Here is a 20077-nt window from a genome sequence, read left to right as displayed (position 1 = left end):
ACAGAACCTGGCTGTGGAGCCTTGTGATAGCACGGGGCACCTTGCCCTTCTCCCTTGGGACTGAGTGTCCTGCACTCCCACCTAGCATCCCTCAGCCTCTCCCCAAGCCAGTTTTCTCCAGGACAGGAAGCCCTGGTCTTGCCCACTCGCCCCTCCCCTTTCTGGGAAGTGAGATCAGACACTGCCTTTGTCTGCTTAGTGCTCTCGTGGGTAGGGTGGTAGTTCTTATTCTGCTCCTCCCTCCCCCCAACACCATTTTTTTTCCCCTCAACACCATTTTTTTTTTTTTTGAGTCATTTGATAAACCTGAGGGCAGCCAGCCCCAGCTTTGGAGTTCTGAGACTGGAAGGACCAAGGGGACACCCCAGGTTGGAGGGCTCACTCTTCTTTGAATGACTGAGTCAAGGGAGTTTTCCAGAGGGATGGAGTGGGCGTGTTCTTGGGAGGCAACAGCTGAGGTGCAAGGGGGGAATCAGAGATGTCCGTTGCCGGGCACAGTGGCTCACGTCTGTAATCCCAGCACTTTGGGAGGCTGAAGTGGGTGGATCACCTGAGGCCAGGAGTTCGAGACCAGCTGAGTCAACGTGGTGAAACCCGATCTCTACCAAAAATACAAAAATTAGGCGTGGTGGTGTGTGCCTGCAATCCTAGCTACTCGGGAGGCTGAGGCACGAGAATTACTTGAACCCGGGAGGCGGAGGTTGCAGTGAGCCAAAATGGGACCACTGCACTCCAGCCTGAGCGACAGAGACGCCGTCTCAAAAAAAAAAAAGATGCCCGCTGTCCTGGGGGAGCTAAAAGGCTGTTACCTGGGGAGCATGAACACCTTGGACAGCTCCCAGCTCCCGTCCTCAGTGGCTCCGGGTCACTCTTGCCCCCTGGTGGCCTCGCTGAGCGCGGCCGCTGGGACTCCAGCCAAAGCGGCAGTCGGGGCGGGCCGTTCTGCGTTCCCGCATTTGCTTTTCCCCGCGAGTGGGGGTGCCCCTGCCTCTGTGGGCACACCTGTGCCTCCCTGCGCGCCTGCTCAGCTCGTGCGCACCTGTCTGCGTGCGCCCGGCGCTCCCGTGTCCCTGTGTGCTCCCGAGGCTGGGCCCAGGCAGGTCCTTTGCCCCGTCGCGGGGGCGGGTGAGGTGCCGCGAGTCCTACAGCAAAGCGGCCGGAAGGGAGCGCCTCCCGGGAAGCCCACCCGCGGCCCAAACCCAGTCGGACTTCTGCGAGCGTCACCGGCTGCGGAGCCCGCAGGTGCCCAGACACCCCGGGGCGGGAGAGGTCCAGGGAGGCCGGCAGAGGGGACCAGAACAGAGTGGGGGAGGGGGCGCAGCCCGGAGCCTCCCGCCCGCCCCCGCAGGTGGAGCGCGCAGGCGCAGTCCCCGCGCGCGCCCCGCCGGCGCCTCCATCCCGGATCCGCGCTGCAGCGTCAGCGCCGCCGCCCGTTCCTTTCCTCTTCCTCCTCCTCCTCCTCGGCCTCGGCCTCCGCCTCCTCTTCCTCCTCCGTCCTCCGCCCCCCGCCTCCCCTGCTCCCAACGCGGAGCCCGCGCCGAGCCCCCGGCCTCGCGGTGCCATGCTGCCCCGGCGGTGGCGCTGAAGGATGGCGACGCCGCTGCCTCCGCCCTCCCCGCGGCACCTGCGGCTGCTGCGGCTGCTGCTCACCGGCCTCATCCTCGGCGCGGTCCTGCGCGGGGCCGCCGCCGGCCACCCGGGTGAGCGAGCGCGCTGGGCGCAGGCCGCGGGGCGCCCCGGGGCCGGGATCGCCGGCGGGGAACGGGCTGCCGGGCGCCGCCGCCCTCGTCCTGCCCAGGCCCGCAGGCCCTGCAGGCCGGGTCCGCTGCAGACGGCGGCCCCGCCTCGCCCGGGATGGGATAAACAGGCCCGGCTGGAGGACACAGCGCGGATGGGGCTTCTGCCGGTTCTCGGAGGCGAAGCTGAAGTTCGCAGCTTCTTCCGCCGGGAGCCGGTCTGGCTTAGGCCTCGGCGCCGCGGCCATCTGGCTCTGGTCGGGCCCATCGGGAGTCTGTCCTGCGTGGGTCTGTGTGTGTGTGTGTCTGGGTTCGGGGCTCCTGCGGGTGCGGCGCTGGCCCTGAGTGCCCGCCGGCTTCGCTGCCTGTGTGCGTCCCAGAGTCGGGGCGTCCGTGCTGATCTGCCTGTCCTCAGGCCTCAGGTGGCGCTGGACACCGGCCTTGTGCGCCATGGTGGGCGCTGGTGTTCCAGGGGCACTTGATGGCGCAGGCTCGGGGTGCTGTTCTAGCTTCAATGGGGGAGGCTGTGGTCACCTCAGAGCCTCCTCCTGCACCCCCTGCCCTTGAGGGCACTGGCATTCTGCCTTTGGGACTGAGGCCTGCAGGGGAACTCCGGAGGAGGGTGATAAGCCCAGGGTCGTGGGACACCCTCCCCGGCTGCACAGATGGGCCCTGAGGCTCCCGGAAGCAGACGTGTGCAGGAACCCAGGATGCAAAGCTCACCTTTTTCTTGAGGGGGAGGGTTGCTGAACTGGGAGACTTTGTGACTGCATTCGTGCAATCCTCCTGGCAGCCCTGCAGAAGAGGTGCTGTGAGTCCGTTTTACAGTTAAGGAAACTGAGGCATGGAGAATTTAGGTGGAATGTGGCCCAGCTGATGCTACCCAGGGCAGTCTGGTTCTCTGTGTGTGGCCTCATGGGACCGGCTTCCTCCTGGGCACAGTGCTTCTGCATGGGAGGTGGGCATACCAGGAGGGGCTTCCGAGACTCAGAGCCTGCTCAGCCAGGAAAGGTGGAGGCCACCTTTTCAGGAACTGGGGCTGTAGCTGCTGTGCTGAGCCCGGGTGGGCAGCAATTGCCAGGCCTCAGTTCACCAGTCTCTGTGGCTTTGTGCCTGCCTTGCTGGGAGACCTGGCAAGACCCTCCCCAGGAAGCCCCTCCCACTCCCAGTGCCAGGTGCTTGGAAGGGAGGGGCCCTCAGGCAGCCCAGACTGAGGTGAGGTGCCAGCCACTCTCCAGCTGCTGCTCTTCCTGGGACCTCGTCTCAGGAGGAGGAAGTGGTGGATGGAGGCTCCTGGGCTGGGGAATCGGGCTGGGAGGGGCCTGGAACCCAGACCCTAGAGTTGGCTTTTCGCCTCAGCCCTCAGGCTTTGGCATGGCAGACTGTGCGTTATCAGCACAGGGACAGGGACCGCCTCGCTCCCCAGGTGCCAAGCATGCGGGTGGGCCCCGAGTGGATCTGCTGGCACAGGCTCAGTGTTTAACATGCCCAAGTCCCGGCATAGCCTAGATACCGGAGGCTGCTGCTCCAGGTCGTGGAGCGTGGGTGGTGCCTCTGCTGCCCACCTGCCACTGGGGCTGCTGAGGCTGCTGGAACTGCCTGGAAGGGAGGCCGACAGCCTGAAGACACTGAGTGTTGGGTTACCAAGGAAACTAAGCTAGCCAGCCAAGGCCTGGAGAAGGACAGATACCCCATATGGTGCCAGGCCCCGGTAGTCCTCCCTGCAGTGTGCAATGTGGGGCTGGGCGGAGGAAGAGTCCTGGCTAGCCAGAGGACCCACTGCAGGCTCCCCAGGCAGGGTTGATGGCCCTGCTGGGGTTCCCCCCGGTCCACTGGCTCACTGTGACTGGTGACATTCCTTACCTTTGAGGCTACTCAGCTTCTGCATCCCAGAGGGGAAACTGAGGCAGAGAGGGTCCTGCCCCCCTTCCCTGTTCTCCAGCACCAGGATAGGACTGATTAGCCACATGTGTAAGCTGGCACCGTGGCCTAGGCCCTTCCTCATCGAGAGGAGAGTATGGGTAGGAACTAGAGAGCTGGAGCCTGGCCTGCAGTCCCCAGCCCTGCCTATCCAGCCTCCTTAGGCCCTCAGGGGCCTCTGGTCCCTGACTGCAGCCCCTGGTAGTGTGGCTGTGGGAGTGACCTGCCTGCATTCTGTGTCTGAGGCAAGTGAGGCCACAGACCCCATCCTAGCTCTCCTCGGTGCCTGGGGGACAAGCCAGAGACTGGAGGAGCAGCCACGCTTCCAGGCTGCATACTCATTCAGTGCTGCTTCAGGAGAGGCCGCTGGCCAGCACCATTCGCTGCTTCTGAGACAGACCTCGGCCCCTCCCTCTGGGACTCCCGATCTGGACTGGGGTTCCTGGCTGGCTGTGGGGCATGTTGAGGCCGGAGGCTGGGCTTGGGGGCTGCATGGCACAGCACTGCCTGGATGGTGACGCTCAGCTTCCGAGCTGGAGGCTCTATCAGGCCTGGACGTGGGCCCTGGGGAGTGGGTGGGGCAGGGTAGTTCCAGTAAGTCCTAGGACTGTTTCCTTCCTGGTTCTGGGCCCTGGCGGTGGGGAGGAAAGGCCTGTCCAGAACAATGGCCAGAACCAGGCCTGGCCAGCTCTGGGAGGGTGGGGGCGGGTGGCTGGGGCAGTGCTGCCGTGTACAGGGGCCGAGCTCTGCGGGGCCGTGAGCCGGCCCTGCCTTCTGCTTCCTTCCCAGATGCAGCCACCTGTCCCGGGAGCCTGGACTGTGCCCTGAAGAGGCGGGCAAGGTGTCCCCCTGGTGCCCATGCCTGTGGGCCCTGCCTTCAGCCCTTCCAGGAGGACCAGCAAGGGGTCTGTGTGCCCAGGATGCACCGGCCTCCGGGTACGAGAGCAAAGTGGGAGGTCGTTGGGGGGTTGCCCCGAGTGTGCCTCTTCCAGTAGGAAGCCTGCAGCTGGCCAGGCTGGGCGGCTCACACCTGTAATCCCAGCACTTTGGGAGGCTGAGGTGGGTGGATCTCTTGAGGTCAGGAACTCAAGACCAGCCTGGCCAACATGGCGAAACCCCATCTCTACTAAAAATACAAAACTCAGCTGAGTGTGGTGGTGGGCGCCTGTAATCCCAGCTACTAGGGAGGTTGAGGCAGGAATCGCTTGAACCTGGGAGGTGGAGGTTGTAGTGAGCCGAGATCATGCCACTGCACTCCAGCCTGGGTGACAGAGGGAGACTCTGTCTCAAAAAAAAACAAACCAGGAAGCCTGCAGCCTTGGCACCTAGGCCTGTGCTAGTGGCCCCGGGGCCCCTGAGCCTTTCGGGGTGTTGGGTCCAAGGCCTGGGGGATCCTCATGTCACTCTCTATGAAACCTCCCATCCTTCCCAGATGGAGTTGGACCCAGGTCTGGGGCCGTCAGGCCCTCCCAGGGGAAGGGTTGCCCAGTGTGACATGCTGCGGTGACCCAGGGGAGGAGGGGTCCGAGCTCCCCAGGCATGGGCTCTGCAGGGTCTACCCAGAAACCCTCCAGCCCCCACTTCCCCACCATGGGCAGCTTGCAGTGTTTAAGGGCACCGGCCCTGGCTGGGTTCTGGGGATGCCCCACCTGCCAGCCTGAGCCAGCATCTGTTGGGATGGTCAGTTGCTGAGTGTGGTGAGAGCTTTCCACAGAGGTGCTGGGGTGGGAGCAGCTCCCCGGAGGGGCTGTCGGGAGGGCACTGAGAAGTGGATGTAAGAGTCTGTGCGGACATGTCACCTGCCTACCTGGGAGCTTCTGCCTGGACTGTGGTGCCTACAGTGGGTCCCAGTGGGGACCTGCCACCAGCCCCACCTGACAGTGGCCCCCGTTCTTATGACCTGGGGAGGGTCCTGGATGCCTGGCTTCCTTCCGCTTCTTCCCACTCCCTGGAGAGTTTCTGGTCCTCTGCTGAGAAGGTGCTTGGAGGTAGGGAAGCAGAGGGGGCTGTAGAGTCCAACGCCCTGCCCATCCCTTTACTGACAACAGCCGAGGTGAGAGACCTCCACTCCTTCCTCCCCCTACCTGGGCTTTGGACATTTCTACAGCGCCTCCTCCCCCTTGCCCTGCCCACACTTTTGGGGAGCACTGCCCCTCACAGGGGAAGCACCTCGCTGTCACCATGGCTATCTGGGAGGAAGAGGGCCCCCAGGCTGGTGCCCAGTCCTCGGGTACCCCAGGAGGAACCTTTGAGGCCAGGCCTGGGGCTGCCTCCTGGACGGGCCCCTTCACCTGATGGCCCTCACCCTCCCCAGGTCGGGGCCAGCCCCAGCCCAGGCTGGAAGATGAGATTGACTTCCTGGCCCAGGAGCTCGCCCGGAAGGAGTCTGGATACTCAACTCCGCCCCTGCCTGAGGCCCGACAGCGGCTCCTGGAGCCTGGTGAGACCCCTGCAGCCCCCGCCCCATGGCCCAGCCCCAGCCCAGTACTGTCCTCTCTCTAACCCCTCCTCTCTCGCAGCCACCCTGGGCTTCTCAGCACAGGGGCAGGGGCTGGAGCTGGGCCTCCCCTCAACTCCAGGAGCCCCCACGCCCCCGCCCCACACCTCCCTGGGCTCCCCTGTGTCCTCCGAGCCAGTGCACATGTCACCCCTGGAGCCCCGGGGTGGGCATGGCGACGGCCTTGCCCTCGGTAGGTCTTGGCTGGGGGCGGGCAGGGGCGGCAGGGCCCCTCCCCACAGAAGGCCACCCTTACACGCCCCCTCCCACAGTGCTGATCCTGGCATTCTGTGTGGCTGGTGCAGCTGCTCTCTCCGTGGCCTCCCTCTGCTGGTGCAGGTGAGCCAGCAGCCATGGGCTGTGCAGGGAGGGCTCCACATCCCCAGAGGCCTAAGGACCCGCTCCCCACAGGCTGCAGCGTGAGATCCGCCTGACCCAGAAGGCCGATTATTCGACTGCGAAGGGCCCCGGCTCAGCAGCAGCACCCCGGACCTCGGTGGGTGCCCCTTCAGCCCTGAGGCTGTTGCCCCGCTCTGGCCGCCCCCTGACCCTCGCCCCTGCCTTCCCACAGCCCGGGGACCAGCGGCTGGCACACAGCGCAGAGATGTACCACTACCAGCACCAGCGCCAGCAGATGCTGTGCCTGGAGCGGTGAGCGGCTGCCCCAGTCCTGATATCCTCCCACCCCCACCTCCCCAGCCACTCCCCCGCTCCCCATCCCCCTATCCCCCACCTCCCCACCCACTCCCCCACCCCCATCCCCCCATCCCTACCTCCCCACCCACTCCCCCCACCTCCATCCCCCCCACCCCCCACCTCCCCTGGCCAACTTTACCCCGGGCCCTGCCACCCTCACCTGTACCCTAACCTTCACCTCCTCCTCGCACCTCCACTTCCGCCCCCCACCACGCCTCTGCACCCTCTACACCTCCACCTCCTCTTCACTCTGGGCTCTGCTGCCCTGCCACCCCAGGGCTGAGGTGGGCCAGGTGCCCACTTCCAGACTGGGCCACTGGCACCTCAAGGTGTGGGAAGATCCAGTGCTCCCCCTCTCACCCAGGCATAAAGAGCCACCCAAGGAGCTGGACACAGCCTCATCAGATGAGGAGAACGAGGACGGAGACTTCACAGTGTACGAGTGCCCGGGCCTGGCCCCAGTGAGTACCTTGGGGTGCAGGGAGGGGGTACCGTCTCGTGGGGTTCCCTCCCAGCAAGTGTCCCCCTCCTCACCCCCTGCACGTACCAACACCCCTGTTCGCAGACTGGAGAGATGGAGGTGCGGAACCCCTTGTTCGACCACGCGGTGCTGTCTGCGCCCCTGCCGGCCCCCGGCGCATCGTCTGCGCTGCCGTGACCTGAAGGGGGACAGACGCCCACCTGTTCCCTGACCATGTGACCCCCAGGGGCAGGGGCAGAGCCAGGGCCTTCCCACTAAAAACAGGTTTTGAGGTTGTGTGCTTGTAGCTGGGCCTCGGGTACCAGGCCCTTGGGCCCCTTGCCAGGGAGAGCCCCACCTTTGTGCCAGGAGACCGTCTGTCCCCCTGCACCTCTCCTGTTCGGTTTGGACCCCCAAACTGAAGGGGTCAGGGAGAACCACAAAGCCAGGAATGGGTGGGGAATTGTAGAGACAAAAACCAATTAAAGTCTGTTTCAGACCTGCGGCTTCTGCATATGTGGCCTGTGTGGGTTAATCCGTCGCCCTCATCCCCCGTTTGGGGCCCTGGTTGATGGATTCATGAGCAGGGGGCCTGGGGTCTGCTCTTGCACCCCCAGAGAGAGAGTGCATTTCTGTCCCCTAATTAGGAGGACCTTCCCATGGAGCTGGAGGGGAGGTCACGGGATCATCCCCCATACTCAACTAGGCCTTACCCCTGCTCTGCAGACCCTTCTATGCAAGTGGGAGATCTGGAGCCCAGGGAACATAGGGCTGGGTCTTCCCGGAGTTGGCTCTCACAGCCCCAAAGACCCATCCTGTGTGGTAAAGAGGACTGGAGCAGGGGACAGTCCATACACACGTGGACATGGGTGCTGCCACCTCCAGGCAGACGGGAAAGGGTGCAGACATGGAGTCTGGGTTTCTCATGGGGACGGACTCCAGGCCTGCAGCACATGGAGGAGGGGTGCCAGGCGGAGGCACAGGCAGGTGGACCCAGGTGAGTGGCGGAGGGGCCTGTGTGACCCCAGCTATACACAGCCAGGTGGCCAGGTGAGGGGTGTAATGGCAGAGGGCCTGGATGCCTGGAGCTCGGGTTTGGCCCGCCACTCCCAAATGTGGAGGATCAAGGAGGCCCTGAGGGAGGGAAGGTGACTGTGGTCACGGGTGCCCAGATCTGGCCGGCACTGGCCAGGGTGCAGGGGTTGAAACTCTGTCCCACTGAGGCTGGGGAGGCAGGAGGGTTGAGTTCAGAAGCTCCTTCGTGGTTGTTAGGAGCTGGGAAACAGCCCTGGTGTTCTATCAGTCACAGTTCTCTTATTTTATTTTTACTAATTTTTTAAGACGGAGTTTCACTCTTGTTGCCCAGGCTGGGGCTCAATGGCGTGATCTCGGCTCACTGCAACCTCCGCACTCCGGGTTCAAGCAATTCTCCTGCCTCAGCTTCTCAAGTAGCTGGGATTACAGGCGCGTGCCACCATGCCCAACGAATTTTTGTATTTTTAGTAAAGACAGGGTTTCTCCATGTTGGTCAGGCTGGTATCAAACTCCTGACCTCAGGTAATCCACCTGCCTTGGCCTTCCAAAGTGCTGGGATTATAGGCGTGAGCCCCCGCGCCTGGCCAGTCAGGGTCCTCTAAGAGAAACAGAACTAATAGGATTGAGATATATATATATATATAAAGCAGGGCTGGGTGCAGTGGCTCACGCCTGCAATCCCAGCCCTGCTTTATATATATATATATATCTCAATCCTATTGAAGGATGCAGAGTATTGATCCTGGGTGTGTCTGTGAGGGTGCTCCCAAAAGAGTCAAGTTGACAGTATTCACCACCACACCTGGCATGGGGAAAACAGGGCCCACTGGGCAGGTCCCCGGAGAAAAGGTGGGCCAGACAGGCTGTGGGAAACAGCTCCCTCCTGCTGGGGGCGACTGGCCTAGCCTAAGCAGTATGTTTTGGGGGCCAGAGCCCACCCAGACCAGGAAGCCCCCTTGCCTCTAGTTCACTCCTTACCTGTGACCTTGGGCTGGCCCTTGGCTGGGAGTCTTCGTGTCCCTCTGGGCACTGCTGTGATGGGGCAGGGTGTGATGGCTGCCTGCTTGTAGGCCCTGGTGTGATAGGTGCGTGTGTATGGGGCAGAGTGGATGCTGAGCCCGTGTGGCAAGCCCATGCCCACCATCCTTCACTCCAAGCCATTAGCCACAGGGAAAGCAGGCAGGTGTAGAGGCCTGGGCACCACTCAGGGCTCAGGCTGGGGTGTGACTGGCTGGGAGCTCCCCTGCACCTCCACGGTCAGTCCCTCAGGTCACAACACTTGCCTGTCCTTGTCCTGCTGGCCTGACCTAGGGGCCCAAGAGCAGCCTCTTCGTGTGTCCCATCCTCTTGTTCTCCTGGGGGATCCCAGCCTATCCCTAGGGTCCCTGCAGCCCACTCTCCCAGGTCTCAGCAAGGAGGGACTCCCTTTCAGGGCAGCTGCGTGAGAAAGGAGCCTGAGGGCCTGAGCTGGGGAAGGGTTGGAGGCGGCTGGGGTCCCCCGGCGGGCAGAGGCCCCCATGCAGCTCAGCACCCTGCTCCCCACTCAACTTTTTGGCTTTTTTTTTGAGAGTCTCACTCTGGCACCTGGGCTGGAGTGCAACAGTGCTATCTTGGCTCACTGTAAGCTCCAATTCCTGGGTTCAGGTGATTCTCCTGCTTCAGCCTCCCGAGTAGCTAGGATTACAGGTGCATGCCACCATGCCCAGCTAGTGTGTGTGTGTGTGTGTGTGTGTGTGTGTGTGTGTTTGAGATGGAGTCTCACTCTGTTGCTAGGGTGGACTGCAGTGGTGCAATCTTGACTCACCGCAACTTCTGCCTCTTGGGTTCAAGCAATTCTCCTGCCTCAGCCTCCCAAGTAGCTGGGATTACAGGCCCGCCACAACACCCAGCTAATTTTTATATTTTTAATAGAGATGGGGTTTCACCATGCTGGCCAGGCTGGTCTCAAACTCCTGGCCTCAGGTGATCAACCCGCCTTGGCCTCCCACAGTGCTGGGATTACAGGTGTGAGCCACCGCGCCTGGCCTTTTTTTGGCCTTCACTGGCCCCCGGCCAATTCAGACAGCCTTCAACTTTGTCCAAGCTCCTGCCCCCAACCATCAGGAGTCCCCCTGCTCCCATAGACCCCAGGCTGTGGGTGGGCTCCCCTGGGGCCCCCAGGGACTCTGGAGACCCCAATCCTGGACATCAGGCCTGGTTCAGCCTTCTGGGGGCCCATTACTCACTTCTTTCCACTTTGCCTTCTGTTGTTCCTGTCCCTGTCCCAGGACCCTCGCAGCAGCGAGAGGCAGATCCCACCTTGGCTTCCGGCTGGACTCTGAGCCCTGAGCCTGCTGACCCTGGCCCGGCAGCCCAGCCCCTCCACTGCTTCCCACTTGCGGAAGCCCAGCGGGGCACTGATGTATGTCTGTTCTTCCAGCCTCAGTCACCTCCCGCTTGGTGCTCTGCCCACACCTGGTGACCTCCTGAGCACAGATGCCCAAGGGTGATGTGCACAGACTCTGGCAGAGACCCCTGGGGCGACACTCGTCTGTTCGGAGATGCCCCCAACCCAGCGAGATGCTGGGGCAGGACCATGCTTGGCCCAGAATGTGGGGCGTGTGATCCCCTATCCAGCACCCTAGGAAGTGGGGACCCCCCCCAGCATCTGGTCCTGGCAGCCGATCTTGTTCCCCAGTGTGGGTGGCTGGGTGGGCCAGCCCCAGGTTCAGAGCCCCGGGTCGCAGCCCTCTCGCACAGCCACGCAGCACAGAGGAGTGGGTCTTGCTGTAGAACAGAAGGGATGGGCAAAACTTGGGGTGCAGAGTGGGTCCCCGGAGGACCAGAGCCCCACCTGGAGGTGAACAGGGGCACAGACGTGATCCCTCACACCCTGGGGCTCGATGGGACGTGAGTGGAGGGGAGGGGCTGGGCTCACCTGCTGCACCGCCCTGTGCGGCCCCTCGGCCACTTGCCAGGCTCCATGCACCCACCCCTTTCCAAAGGCAAGCTCAGAGCGGCTCTCCAGCCCCCAGTTCCACCCTGTTGTTGAGAATAAAGTGCAGTTTTTCTCCTCCCCAGAGCCATGCAGCTTTGCAGCATGCCACCAGGGGGCGCTCGAGACACGCCTCGGGACTGCCCTGCTCAGCCAACCCTCCAGGCAGGTGGGCAGTCAGGGGACAGCCAGGCTCCGCCCACTCCCTGGGAACCTCTCGGGCTGGGGCTGGGTGCCCTGCACCTTGCTGCTGTCCCGGGGGCCGCTGTCTGCAGGGGGTAGCTGGCCAGTGCACTGCTCTTGGTTGGGAGTCGGGCCCGTGGGGTGGAGGCCTCTTGAGTGGGGGTCCGACGGGAAGCTGGCCCACAGCAAAGGCTCAGCTGCACAGAGCGTGTCCTGACCATCTCGATGCTCACAGGCCACGAAGCTGGGGTTCGTGCCTGCCTGTGTCCCCACCAGCCCGGGGAGTCGGGAGGCCTGGGTGGAGAGAGAAGAGGAGCCCCCGCCCCCGACTTTCCCTTTGACTCATGGCCTTTTTTTTCCTCTAAGAGGCTTTCATTCTGACCCATTTCTGAGCAAAACCTCTGAGCCCCCATTTGCCAGCTCGCAGGTTCCCACGAACGACGGGGCCCCATGGTGGCCACCCTGCCCAGGGCCCTCAAGGAGGAGCAGGCTCTGGGGGGAGGGCAGGGGAGGCTCCTTCCAATCCACCCAGGAAGGCAGCAGGCTGTGGCTGCGGCAGAGGCACATGGCGAGGGCCCCTGGCAGCACAAACAGGAAGGACAGAGGGCTCCAGCAGCCAGAGGCTGGGTCACCCGCAGGCGCAGGAGGACGGCCTCCTTCCTGTGGGAGCTGCCACCGGGTGCCCACTGCAGAGAAAAGAGAAGGGGTGGAGTGAGGCTGAAGCCAGGGTGTGGCTCTGAGGAGAAACACTGCGGTGGCATGAAAGTCCCAGGTACCCCTGTGGGCATCACCCAAACAGGGCGGACTGGAAGGGTGGGGCTGGCAGCACTGCCCACCTGGTTCCAGCCCCTGAGCAAAGCAGCGCTGGCACCAACTGTTTCCTATGGTGCCCTTGGGCCCCCTCCATCCTCGGCCGTTACACAAGTTCCGCAGCACAGCTCAGCTTGGAGGTTACACTGTGCCGCAGAGGTGGGGGCCTCTGAGGAGCCAGCCTACCATCCTGTCCCGGGCCTGCCTCCGTCCGCACAGTGAGACTGCTGCCAGCTGTCTGGTTCCCCTCCCAAGGCAGCCTCATCCTCACTGTGGGGCGGGCAGAGGCCGGCAGCCCCTGGAGCCTAAGACAGGAGCAGGACAGGGGCAGGGGTTGGGTGGGTGGGAGGCAGCACCCTCAGAGGGTGTGGGGGCAAAGGCCAGGACAACCTTTCATGGCTGCCATTCCTCGTGGGAAACACGATATGAGGCCCCAGAGGACCTGACAGGGCAGGCACGTCCCACTCCCGGAATCCCAGTGCTTTGGGATTCCAAGGTGGGAGGATCGCTTGAGCCAGGAGTTTGAAACCAGCCTGGGAAACGTAGCAAGACTCTGTCTCTACAAAAAAATTTTAGAAATTAACCAGGCATGGTGGTGCACGCCCATAGGCCCAGCTACTTGGGAGGCTGAGTCGAGAGCATTGCTTGAGCCCAGGAGGTTGAGGCTGCAGTGAGCCACGACTTAACCACTGCACTCCAGCCTGAGCAACAGAGCAAGACCCTGTCTCAAACAAAACAAAGCACCCCCCCCCCCAACACACACACACAAAACAAACTTGGCTGGGCATGGTGGCTCACTCCTGTAATCCTAGCACTTTGGGAGGCTGAGGCAGGCAGATTACCTGAAGTCAGGGGTTCGAGATCAGCCTGGCCAACATGGTGAAACCCAGTCTCTACTAAAAAATACAAAAATTAGTCGGGCATGGTGGCAGGCGCCTGTAATCCCAGATACTCAGGAGGCTGAGACAAGAGAATCGCTTGAACCAGGGAGGTGGAGGTGGCAGTGAGCTGAGATGGCGCCAGACAGCCCATCTAGTAGGGCTGAAGAAGCTGATGGGGCCCTGCTGTGGTGGAGGCTGGGGTGTTGGCTGGGGCTCAGGGTGACCCTGCAGGGCCATCCTAGTCTGGCTGGTGCCTAACATGGGCTGCTGTAGAAGGTCCCGGATAGAGGGAGTCAGGAGTCTGGACTTCAGGCTGGGTCCAGCCTTCCTCTTCCTGGAGTGGGTGCCAGCCCCCAGCCCGCTTGCGTCAGGGACACCAGGACTCCTTCCCTTTCCAGCCTGGAAAGCCCCTCTGCCGCAGCTTGGAGGAAGGGAGCTGCGCGCCCTGCTGCCCAGGACCCTGGGCCGGCCTAGAGTCAGCAGTACCTATGGGCATGGATCTGGATGGGGAAAAGGACCAAGCAGCCTCCACAGTTCATTCTGGGACCAGGCCCTTATGGGCACGCACTGGGCTCCTGTTGGAAGATGCTAAGGGCCCCAGACAGACCCCCTCTCCGGGCAACTGGGTTCCCAGATGGCAGAGGTGGCAGAGTGGGGTGGGGTACTTAGCCCCACTGGGAATTGGGAACCTTAGCCTCCTGCAAAGACCCGAGCAACAGCACATCTGCAATGTATGAGGGTCTCCTGGAGACTGGCCAGCCGGTGGTGAGCTGGGGGAAGTGGGTAATGCTGCAGTGGGAGGGGCCACCTTGCCTCTAGGGAAGTGCAATTGCTCTCGGTGGTGCCCAGGCCTGGGTAGCTGGGTGGGGGCTGGGGAGCCATCTCCGCTTCGAGTGCCCAAACCTTGCCTTCCTTACCCTGGGCCAAGCCTGCTGGCGCCTCCCGGTCCTCTGCCTGCCCAGCTTGACACCCCTGGGCCTCTCTGGAGACCAGTGGGGGAGGGCGGGGGAGGGGCGTTGTAGCACCCTGGCTTGTCACTCCTCTTGTGGCCATTCCCCTTCCAGCGGCCCCACAACTAGTAAGGGAGATGGGGGTGGGGATGGTGGTTGATGCCAAAGGTCATGGGGGCAGGGGCGGGACAGGAGAGGAAGGTTCCCTGGCTTCCCTCACCTTGGGCAGATGAAAGGCACACAGCTCCAGGAGGTGCTGAGCCGGGCGCAGCTGTGATTTCAGGGCACCTCTGGCAGTGCTGTGATTTGAGAACCTTGGGCGTCCTGGGTGACTGATTCCGGGAGACTGCAGATGAGCAATGCCGGTGAGTGTCTGGCCCCGGGGGGAAGCCCAAGCTGAGGAGGGCTGACAGCCTAGGAGGGGAGAACGGGGGTGGCACAGAGTGGGGTCTGTGGGTGTCCCACAGAGCTCAGGCAACAGAGCCTCTCCTCCCATGTGCTGCTGCAGGGAATGGCCCCACAAGGAGGCTGCGGGGCTCGGAGGTCCTGGCTGGGTTGGCTCTGCTTGCCACCCTCTGGCTCCTGTGGCTGCTGGGGTCAGGCCCTCAGGGCACCCCGGCACCCCAGCCCATGATCACCATCCTTATCTGGCATTGGCCCTTTACTGACCGGCCCCCAGAGCTACCCCGTGACACCTGTACCCGCTATGGCACCATCCGCTGCCGCCTGAGCACCAACCGAAGCCTGCTGGCCAGCGCTGACGCCGTGGTCTTCCACCACCGCGAGCTGCAGACCCAGCGGTCCCACCTGCCCCTGGCCCAGCGGCCACCGGGGCAGCCCTGGGTGTGGGCCTCCATGGAGTCGCCCAGCCACACCCACGGCCTCAGCCGCCTCCGCGGCATCTTCAACTGGGTGCTGAGCTACCGTCGCGACTCAGACATCTTCGTGCCTTATGGCCGCCTGGAGCCCTACTCAGGGCCCTCGCCACCACTGCCAGCCAAAAGCGGGATGGCTGCCTGGGTGGTCAGCAACTTCCAGGAGCGGCAGCTGCGTGCCAGGCTGTACCGGCAGCTGGTGCTTCACCTGCGGGTGGACGTGTTTGGAAGTGCCAGTGGGCGGCCACTGTGTGCCAGCTGCCTGCTGCCCACCGTGGCCCGATACCGCTTCTACCTGTCCTTCGAGAACTCTCAGCACCAAGACTACATCACGGAGAAGTTCTGGCGCAACGCACTGGTGGGTGGTGCTGTGCCCGTGGTGCTGGGGCCCCCACGGGCGACCTACGAGGCCTTCGTGCCGGCGGACGCCTTTGTGCACGTGGACGACTTTGCCTCTGCCCGAGAGCTGGCAACTTTCCTCACCGGCATGAACGAGAGCCAATACCGACGCTTCTTTGCCTGGCGTGACCGGCTCCGCGTGCGACTGTTCGCTGACTGGCAGGAGCGCTTCTGTGCCATCTGTGCCCGCTACCCCCACCTGCCTCGCAGCCAGGTCTATGAGGACCTGGAGGGCTGGTTCCAGGCCTAAGCTCTGCTGGCCGGGGGAGGTGGGTATGGGTGGAAGGGCTGGGTGTCGAAATCAAACCACCAGGCATCCGGCCCTTACCGGCAAGTACTGGGCTAGCGGGAGGCTGGGGACGGGCGTCAGGAAGCAGGGGCGGGGGTGCAGGTGGGAGCAGGAGCAGGCAGAGGGGGCAAGAGCGGGAGGGAGGCAACAGGTGCCTGCTGTCGGGGCAGACGGCAGGGGAAAGGCTGCCGAGGATCCTCCCCACCTGAACAAATCTTGTGTGGGTCAAGGCCTGGCTGGAAGAGGGTGAAAGGCAGGCCCCTGGGGCTGGGGACACCCCAGCCTACAGTTTGTGGGGGTCGAGCCTGGGACCCTGAGCTTCCTCTGTAGCAGAGGCACCGTGGTCCCCAGGACACAGGCACAGGTCCCTGCTGCACCCACAGTCCTGAGGTCCCTGTGTTCAGGCTGGCGCAGGGCCCAGGAGACCACAAGGAGCAAGTCGGCTTGTTCTGGGCTCAGGGAGGAAGGCAGAGGGTAATAAAGACCTACACCAGTGTCTCGTGGGTGCTGTCCATGCAGAGCCATGGAGCCTGTCTGCCCTCCCCTGACAGGTTGCCCCCACAGCCACAGGCTGCTGGTTCCCCACGGGGGATCCTGCCTCCTGATCCTGGGGCCTTTGCTCACCCTCTGCCTGAGAGCCCTCCCTATGCCACAGCTGCCTGATGGCTCCCCCAGTTCCTGCAGCTGCTGCCAAATGGCCCCTTATCAGAGAGCCTTCCGTGACCCAGGGCCTGGCACTGGCTGGGGCAGGCATGGTCACAGACACAGCATGAACACCTGGCTTAGATGGTCCCCAAGATCCTGCCCAGGTAGCCACAGAGGTGGGGAGGGAGAAGATGAGCTGGGATATACATGGGTCAGAGTAGACCACAAGCTGGCTGATTTGTCCCTATTGGCCCTGGGGCTCCTCAGAGGGCAGGCAGGCCCAGTGAGGGCTGGGGATGGGAAACCTGATTTGCTGAGGCAGACTGCAAAAGGCCAAAGCGATGAGCCCAGGAGTTCGAGAGCAGCCTGGGCGGTGTAGTGAAACCTCATCTCCACCAGAAATACAAGAATTAGCAGGGCGTAGTGGCTCATGCCTGTGGTCCGAGCTACTTGGGATACTGAGGCAGGACGATGGCTTGAGCCCAGGAGGTTGAAGCCGTGGTGAGCTGTGATCACACCACTGCACTCAAGCCTGGGCAACAGAATGAGACCCTGTCTCAAAACAAAAAACCAAAACTGGCCACAGAGGGTGAAGAGTAGGGAATGGACGTCAGAGACCTGGCCAGGCTGAAAGTGCCCATCTCCCAGGCCCGCAGGCTGGAGGGTGTCTGGGGTGACGGGTCTGACCTGTGCCTTGGCGCTCCCTCTGGTGGCCAGTGCTGGGGAGGCACTGAGGATGCTGCCGCAGCCAGGGAGCCCCTGTGGCCGGTGGGGAGTGGGACGAGGAGAGAGGTCATCGCACGGTGGTGATGACCAGCTCCAACAGGCCAAGCTCCCGGGGCTGGGCACAGGGCTGGTCCCTGCGCCAGGTGGGGGTGGGCAGGTTGAAGCCAGGAAGCCCCCATCACCCTTGGCCAGGGCTTGTGGGAAAGACCTGCTGGTGGCTTCCTGCCCTGACTTAGACCCATGGACCGAGCAGGGAAAAGCAAATGTCCTGAGGCTGTGGGCTGGGGTGGGAGGCTGACGCCCTCACCCACCAGCCCAGGGTCACCTTCCTGCTGCAATGGAGCTGGGAGGAGTGGGGAGCTGTGGCCCAAAGGTCTTTCATTCACTTGCGGGTGTACCTTCCATGTGCGCTCCTGGACACCACACTGGACACTGGGCCCCACACAGCTCCACCTCAACCCATTCACAGGGGCTCGCGGGGAAACTGAGGCTGGGAGGCGACGTTGGAGCCTGCCCTCTGTCGCCCTCTGCAGGCCACGCGGAGGAACTGCCCACCTCCCCGGGCGCCGCAGCAGGTGCCAAGCCACCGCCGCGGAACCGCCTGAACCCGAACTCTCGGTTCTGGGGCCTGACTCGCCCGGATACGGGGAGAAAAACGAGCCATGTGCAGCGGGGGCAGCCGGGGTCCCCGGCCTGTCCACCCACGGCGAGCGTTCTCGGGGCCTCGGGTTTCCTCCCTTTCGATGGCTGCCCGGAATGCGGGACCCAGCCCCCGGCCGCCCGGCCTCCCCTGCAGGTGGGCGCCGCCTGGGCTCCACGTGCTCGTTTAGGAGACTCGCAGGAGACCCTCAAGGGGAGTGGGCCGGCGCCTCGCCAGCGTCCGCTCCGGACGCCCCGGGGGCAGTGAAGGCCTGGGCGCCTCTGCAGAGTTGCCAGCGCGGCGGGCGCAGCTGGGCCCCGGGAGCGGAGCGCGGCGGCGAGGGTTCCCGGCCTCCGGGGCTGAGCGGGCTCTCGGATCGGATGCGGGCTGCGAGGGCTGTCGCGCGTGGCGTGACTCCCGGCGAGGGGCGGCCCGGAGGCTTCCCGGCGGCGGCGCGCGAGGGTCTTGGGCCCGGGCGGCGGGCGCCTCCTGGCGGGCGCGGGCGGAGCGCGGCGCCTTTAAGCGGGGGCGGGAGGGGCACCGGCAGAGTCGCTGTTACCGCGGCCGCCGGGGCGGAGCCAGCGCAGATCGGGTCCCGGACGCCCGAGCGCCCCGCCCCCGCGCGGGCGATGCCCAGCGGCGCGGCGGGCGGCGGGGCCCGGCGGGGCGCGCAGAGGAGCGGGCCGCGGCGCTGAGGCGGCCGAGCGCGGCCCCGCCATGGGCTTCCTGCACCAGCTGCAGCTGCTGCTCTGGAAGAATGTGACTCTCAAACGCCGGAGCCCGGTGAGCCCACCCCACGCGCCCGCTCGCAGCCCAAGGCCGCGCGCTCCCCGCGCGCACGTGCGGACGGCCGGGCGCTCGCAGACCCTGGCGGGCGCGGGGGTCAATACAGGCCTGGGCCCCCTCCCTGCCGGGCCCTGCCCGTCCCTCCAGGCGCTGCGGCCTCCGGGAGGTGGCTGGGTCGTGCCCAGCCCGTCCCCGCGTCCGCTGTTATCGCGGTTCTCGGCTGAGTCACGGCACCCGCGCCCTCCGCAGCTCGCTCTCTGGGGCCGCTGTGGGCGGGGGGCAAGCGGCGCTCAGGACTCTGGCTCAGGGAGGCCCCAGTTCCCAGGACAGAGGGCAGGCCTAGGGGGCTCCATCCAGCTGCCAGGTTCCACGGCCCTTGGGCCCAGCCTTACTGGGACCTGGGGGAGACCCCGTCCCTGCCCAACCTCCACCCCTCCCCTGCCCTTGGGCAGCGGCCTGCCGTGGCATCTGTCCACCTCCCCTCCCCCGCACCATCCTCTCTCCCGCACCACCCTCCCCCCCCACACACACATCCATGACCCTTGTTGATGCCCTCGCCACTGGGAACGTCCTTGTGCCAGCTTCAGCCAGCCTGAGTCTCTGCACCCCTTTGTCCTTTGGGGTCAGTTCTCCCTGAGCCTGGTCTACTCTATTCCCTCCTGGTTCCCCCCACCTCCTCTGGGGGCTGGGTCTGCTGTTTGGAGCTGTGACCACCGGGTTACCCAGCACTGCCTGGGCAGCCAGTGGACCTGAGGGTTTGGAACGCATATCGGTCAGGGACAGAAGTCCTGCGTGGAGCAAGGGGCTTCAGGGCATGGGTGTCGTGCCATAACCCCAGCTGGCCAGCTTGGCTCCAGCCTAGGAAGGGCAGGGGCAGCTCCCAGGCCAGAGGCCTGGGCTCGCTTGGGTTTCTGAAGGCCCTCGGTATTGTCCAGGCCAGGGCCCAGAGCAGGTGGGCACCTGAGGTAGACACACCCTTTTGCCCAGCCAGGACCCCTGGGGCCACACCAGTCCTTGCCTGTTTATCTTTCAACATGCACTTCGGGAAGGCCAGACTGCGGGCAGGTGGGGCGGCCATCATCACCACGGCTGGCAGCATTCCCCTGGGCACCTGGCCTTGGCAGGGAGCCCGGGTTAGGTACATGCCCTGCCCAGGCACCTGGGGCTGGCTGAGTGGGGTCCTGCGGACCAGGCCTACAGTCCTTGGCATTGGGTCAGCCTGGGGACAGCAGAGCAGGGCCAGGGGAACAGGGATGTGGACTGTGACATGCATTAGTTTTGGCCCCCGGGGGTTGTCACAAAGAGCCCCCACTCTGCCTGGGAGCAGAGACCGGAATGGTGTCCCCTGTTCCACTGGGGACAACGCTCAGGGAAGGGAGTGTGGCTCATGGGGCACCTGGCAGGCAGGTGGGAGGCATGCGCCATCCTGACTGCAGAAGTTCCTCCCAGCTGCTGGTTTGGGCTGCTCCCCAGGACCTTTCTGGTTCCCCACCCTACAGGGCTCCCAGAGGCCCACTGGCCCACAGTGGAGGTCCTTAGCCCTCGGCTGGTGCAGGTGGGAACTGTTTCCCCAGG

General features: G+C 64.1%; 3 protein-coding genes and 2 long non-coding RNA genes across 7 annotated transcripts in view; 3 read left to right on the top strand and 2 right to left on the bottom strand.

Moving 5' to 3' along the window:
* Window positions 1-1389: 1389 nt before the first annotated feature.
* Window positions 1390-7823, top strand: NPDC1 (neural proliferation, differentiation and control 1). 2 transcript variants are annotated; one of them, XM_003732091.6, is made up of 9 exons: window positions 1390-1700; window positions 4446-4592; window positions 5971-6096; window positions 6176-6346; window positions 6426-6492; window positions 6565-6649; window positions 6725-6804; window positions 7214-7310; window positions 7415-7823. In XM_003732091.6, exons 1-9 carry the CDS (start codon window positions 1589-1591, stop codon window positions 7505-7507), a joined length of 978 nt encoding a protein of 325 aa, XP_003732139.2. In that variant the 5' UTR covers window positions 1390-1588; the 3' UTR covers window positions 7508-7823. The 2 variants fall into 2 exon arrangements, with proteins under 2 accessions (XP_003732139.2, XP_035119894.1); XM_035264003.3 differs by lacking the exon at window positions 6176-6346.
* A 789-nt stretch (window positions 7824-8612) lies between these two features.
* LOC128929589 (uncharacterized) lies at window positions 8613-9890 on the bottom strand. The gene is made up of 2 exons (XR_008476246.2): window positions 9323-9890; window positions 8613-8942 (listed from the first exon to the last, which is right to left on the bottom strand). It is a non-coding gene; the product is annotated as an uncharacterized LOC128929589 (long non-coding RNA).
* A 675-nt stretch (window positions 9891-10565) lies between these two features.
* The window catches only part of LOC144577084 (uncharacterized), an 11633-nt gene continuing 2121 nt past the window's right edge, over window positions 10566-20077 (bottom strand). The window contains exons 2-5 of the long non-coding RNA XR_013520369.1: window positions 14363-14556; window positions 14110-14267; window positions 13154-13207; window positions 10566-12187 (exon numbers count right to left, since the gene is read on the bottom strand). This is a non-coding gene — a long non-coding RNA (uncharacterized LOC144577084). The remainder of the gene's footprint in view (window positions 12188-13153; window positions 13208-14109; window positions 14268-14362; window positions 14557-20077) is intronic.
* Window positions 14647-15776, top strand: FUT7 (fucosyltransferase 7). Its single transcript, XM_054257647.2, has one exon. The coding sequence runs from the start codon at window positions 14773-14775 to the stop codon at window positions 15664-15666; it is 894 nt and encodes a 297-aa protein (XP_054113622.2). The 5' UTR covers window positions 14647-14772; the 3' UTR covers window positions 15667-15776.
* Window positions 18337-20077, top strand: part of ABCA2 (ATP binding cassette subfamily A member 2) — a 20537-nt gene continuing 18796 nt past the window's right edge. For both annotated transcript variants that reach the window (XR_013520282.1, XM_078332580.1), the window contains exon 1: window positions 18337-18499. Coding sequence is in view for 1 of the 2 variants with exons in the window: in XM_078332580.1 (XP_078188706.1) it covers window positions 18434-18499 (66 nt within the window). In the remaining variant the exon portion in view is untranslated. The remainder of the gene's footprint in view (window positions 18500-20077) is intronic.

This window comes from Callithrix jacchus, chromosome 1, assembly GCF_049354715.1.
Source record: "Callithrix jacchus isolate 240 chromosome 1, calJac240_pri, whole genome shotgun sequence".
Lineage (NCBI taxonomy): Eukaryota > Metazoa > Chordata > Mammalia > Primates > Cebidae > Callithrix > Callithrix jacchus.
The sequence above is the reverse complement of the archived record's forward strand: the minus strand, read 5'-3'. Positions and strand labels throughout refer to the sequence as shown.

What these genes read in the sequence shown, in the direction of transcription:
- NPDC1 (XM_003732091.6), top strand. Translation starts at nt 1,589, where the DNA reads ATGGCGACGCCGCTGCCTCCGCCCTCCCCGCGGCACCTGCGGCTGCTG. An exon ending in CAGGATGCACCGGCCTCCGG is followed by an intron (nt 4,593 to 5,970) that starts GTACGAGAGCAA and finishes CACCCTCCCCAG; the next exon opens with GTCGGGGCCAGCCCCAGCCC. An exon ending in CAGCAGCACCCCGGACCTCG is followed by an intron (nt 6,650 to 6,724) that starts GTGGGTGCCCCT and finishes GCCTTCCCACAG; the next exon opens with CCCGGGGACCAGCGGCTGGC.
- FUT7 (XM_054257647.2), top strand. Translation starts at nt 14,773, where the DNA reads ATGATCACCATCCTTATCTGGCATTGGCCCTTTACTGACCGGCCCCCA.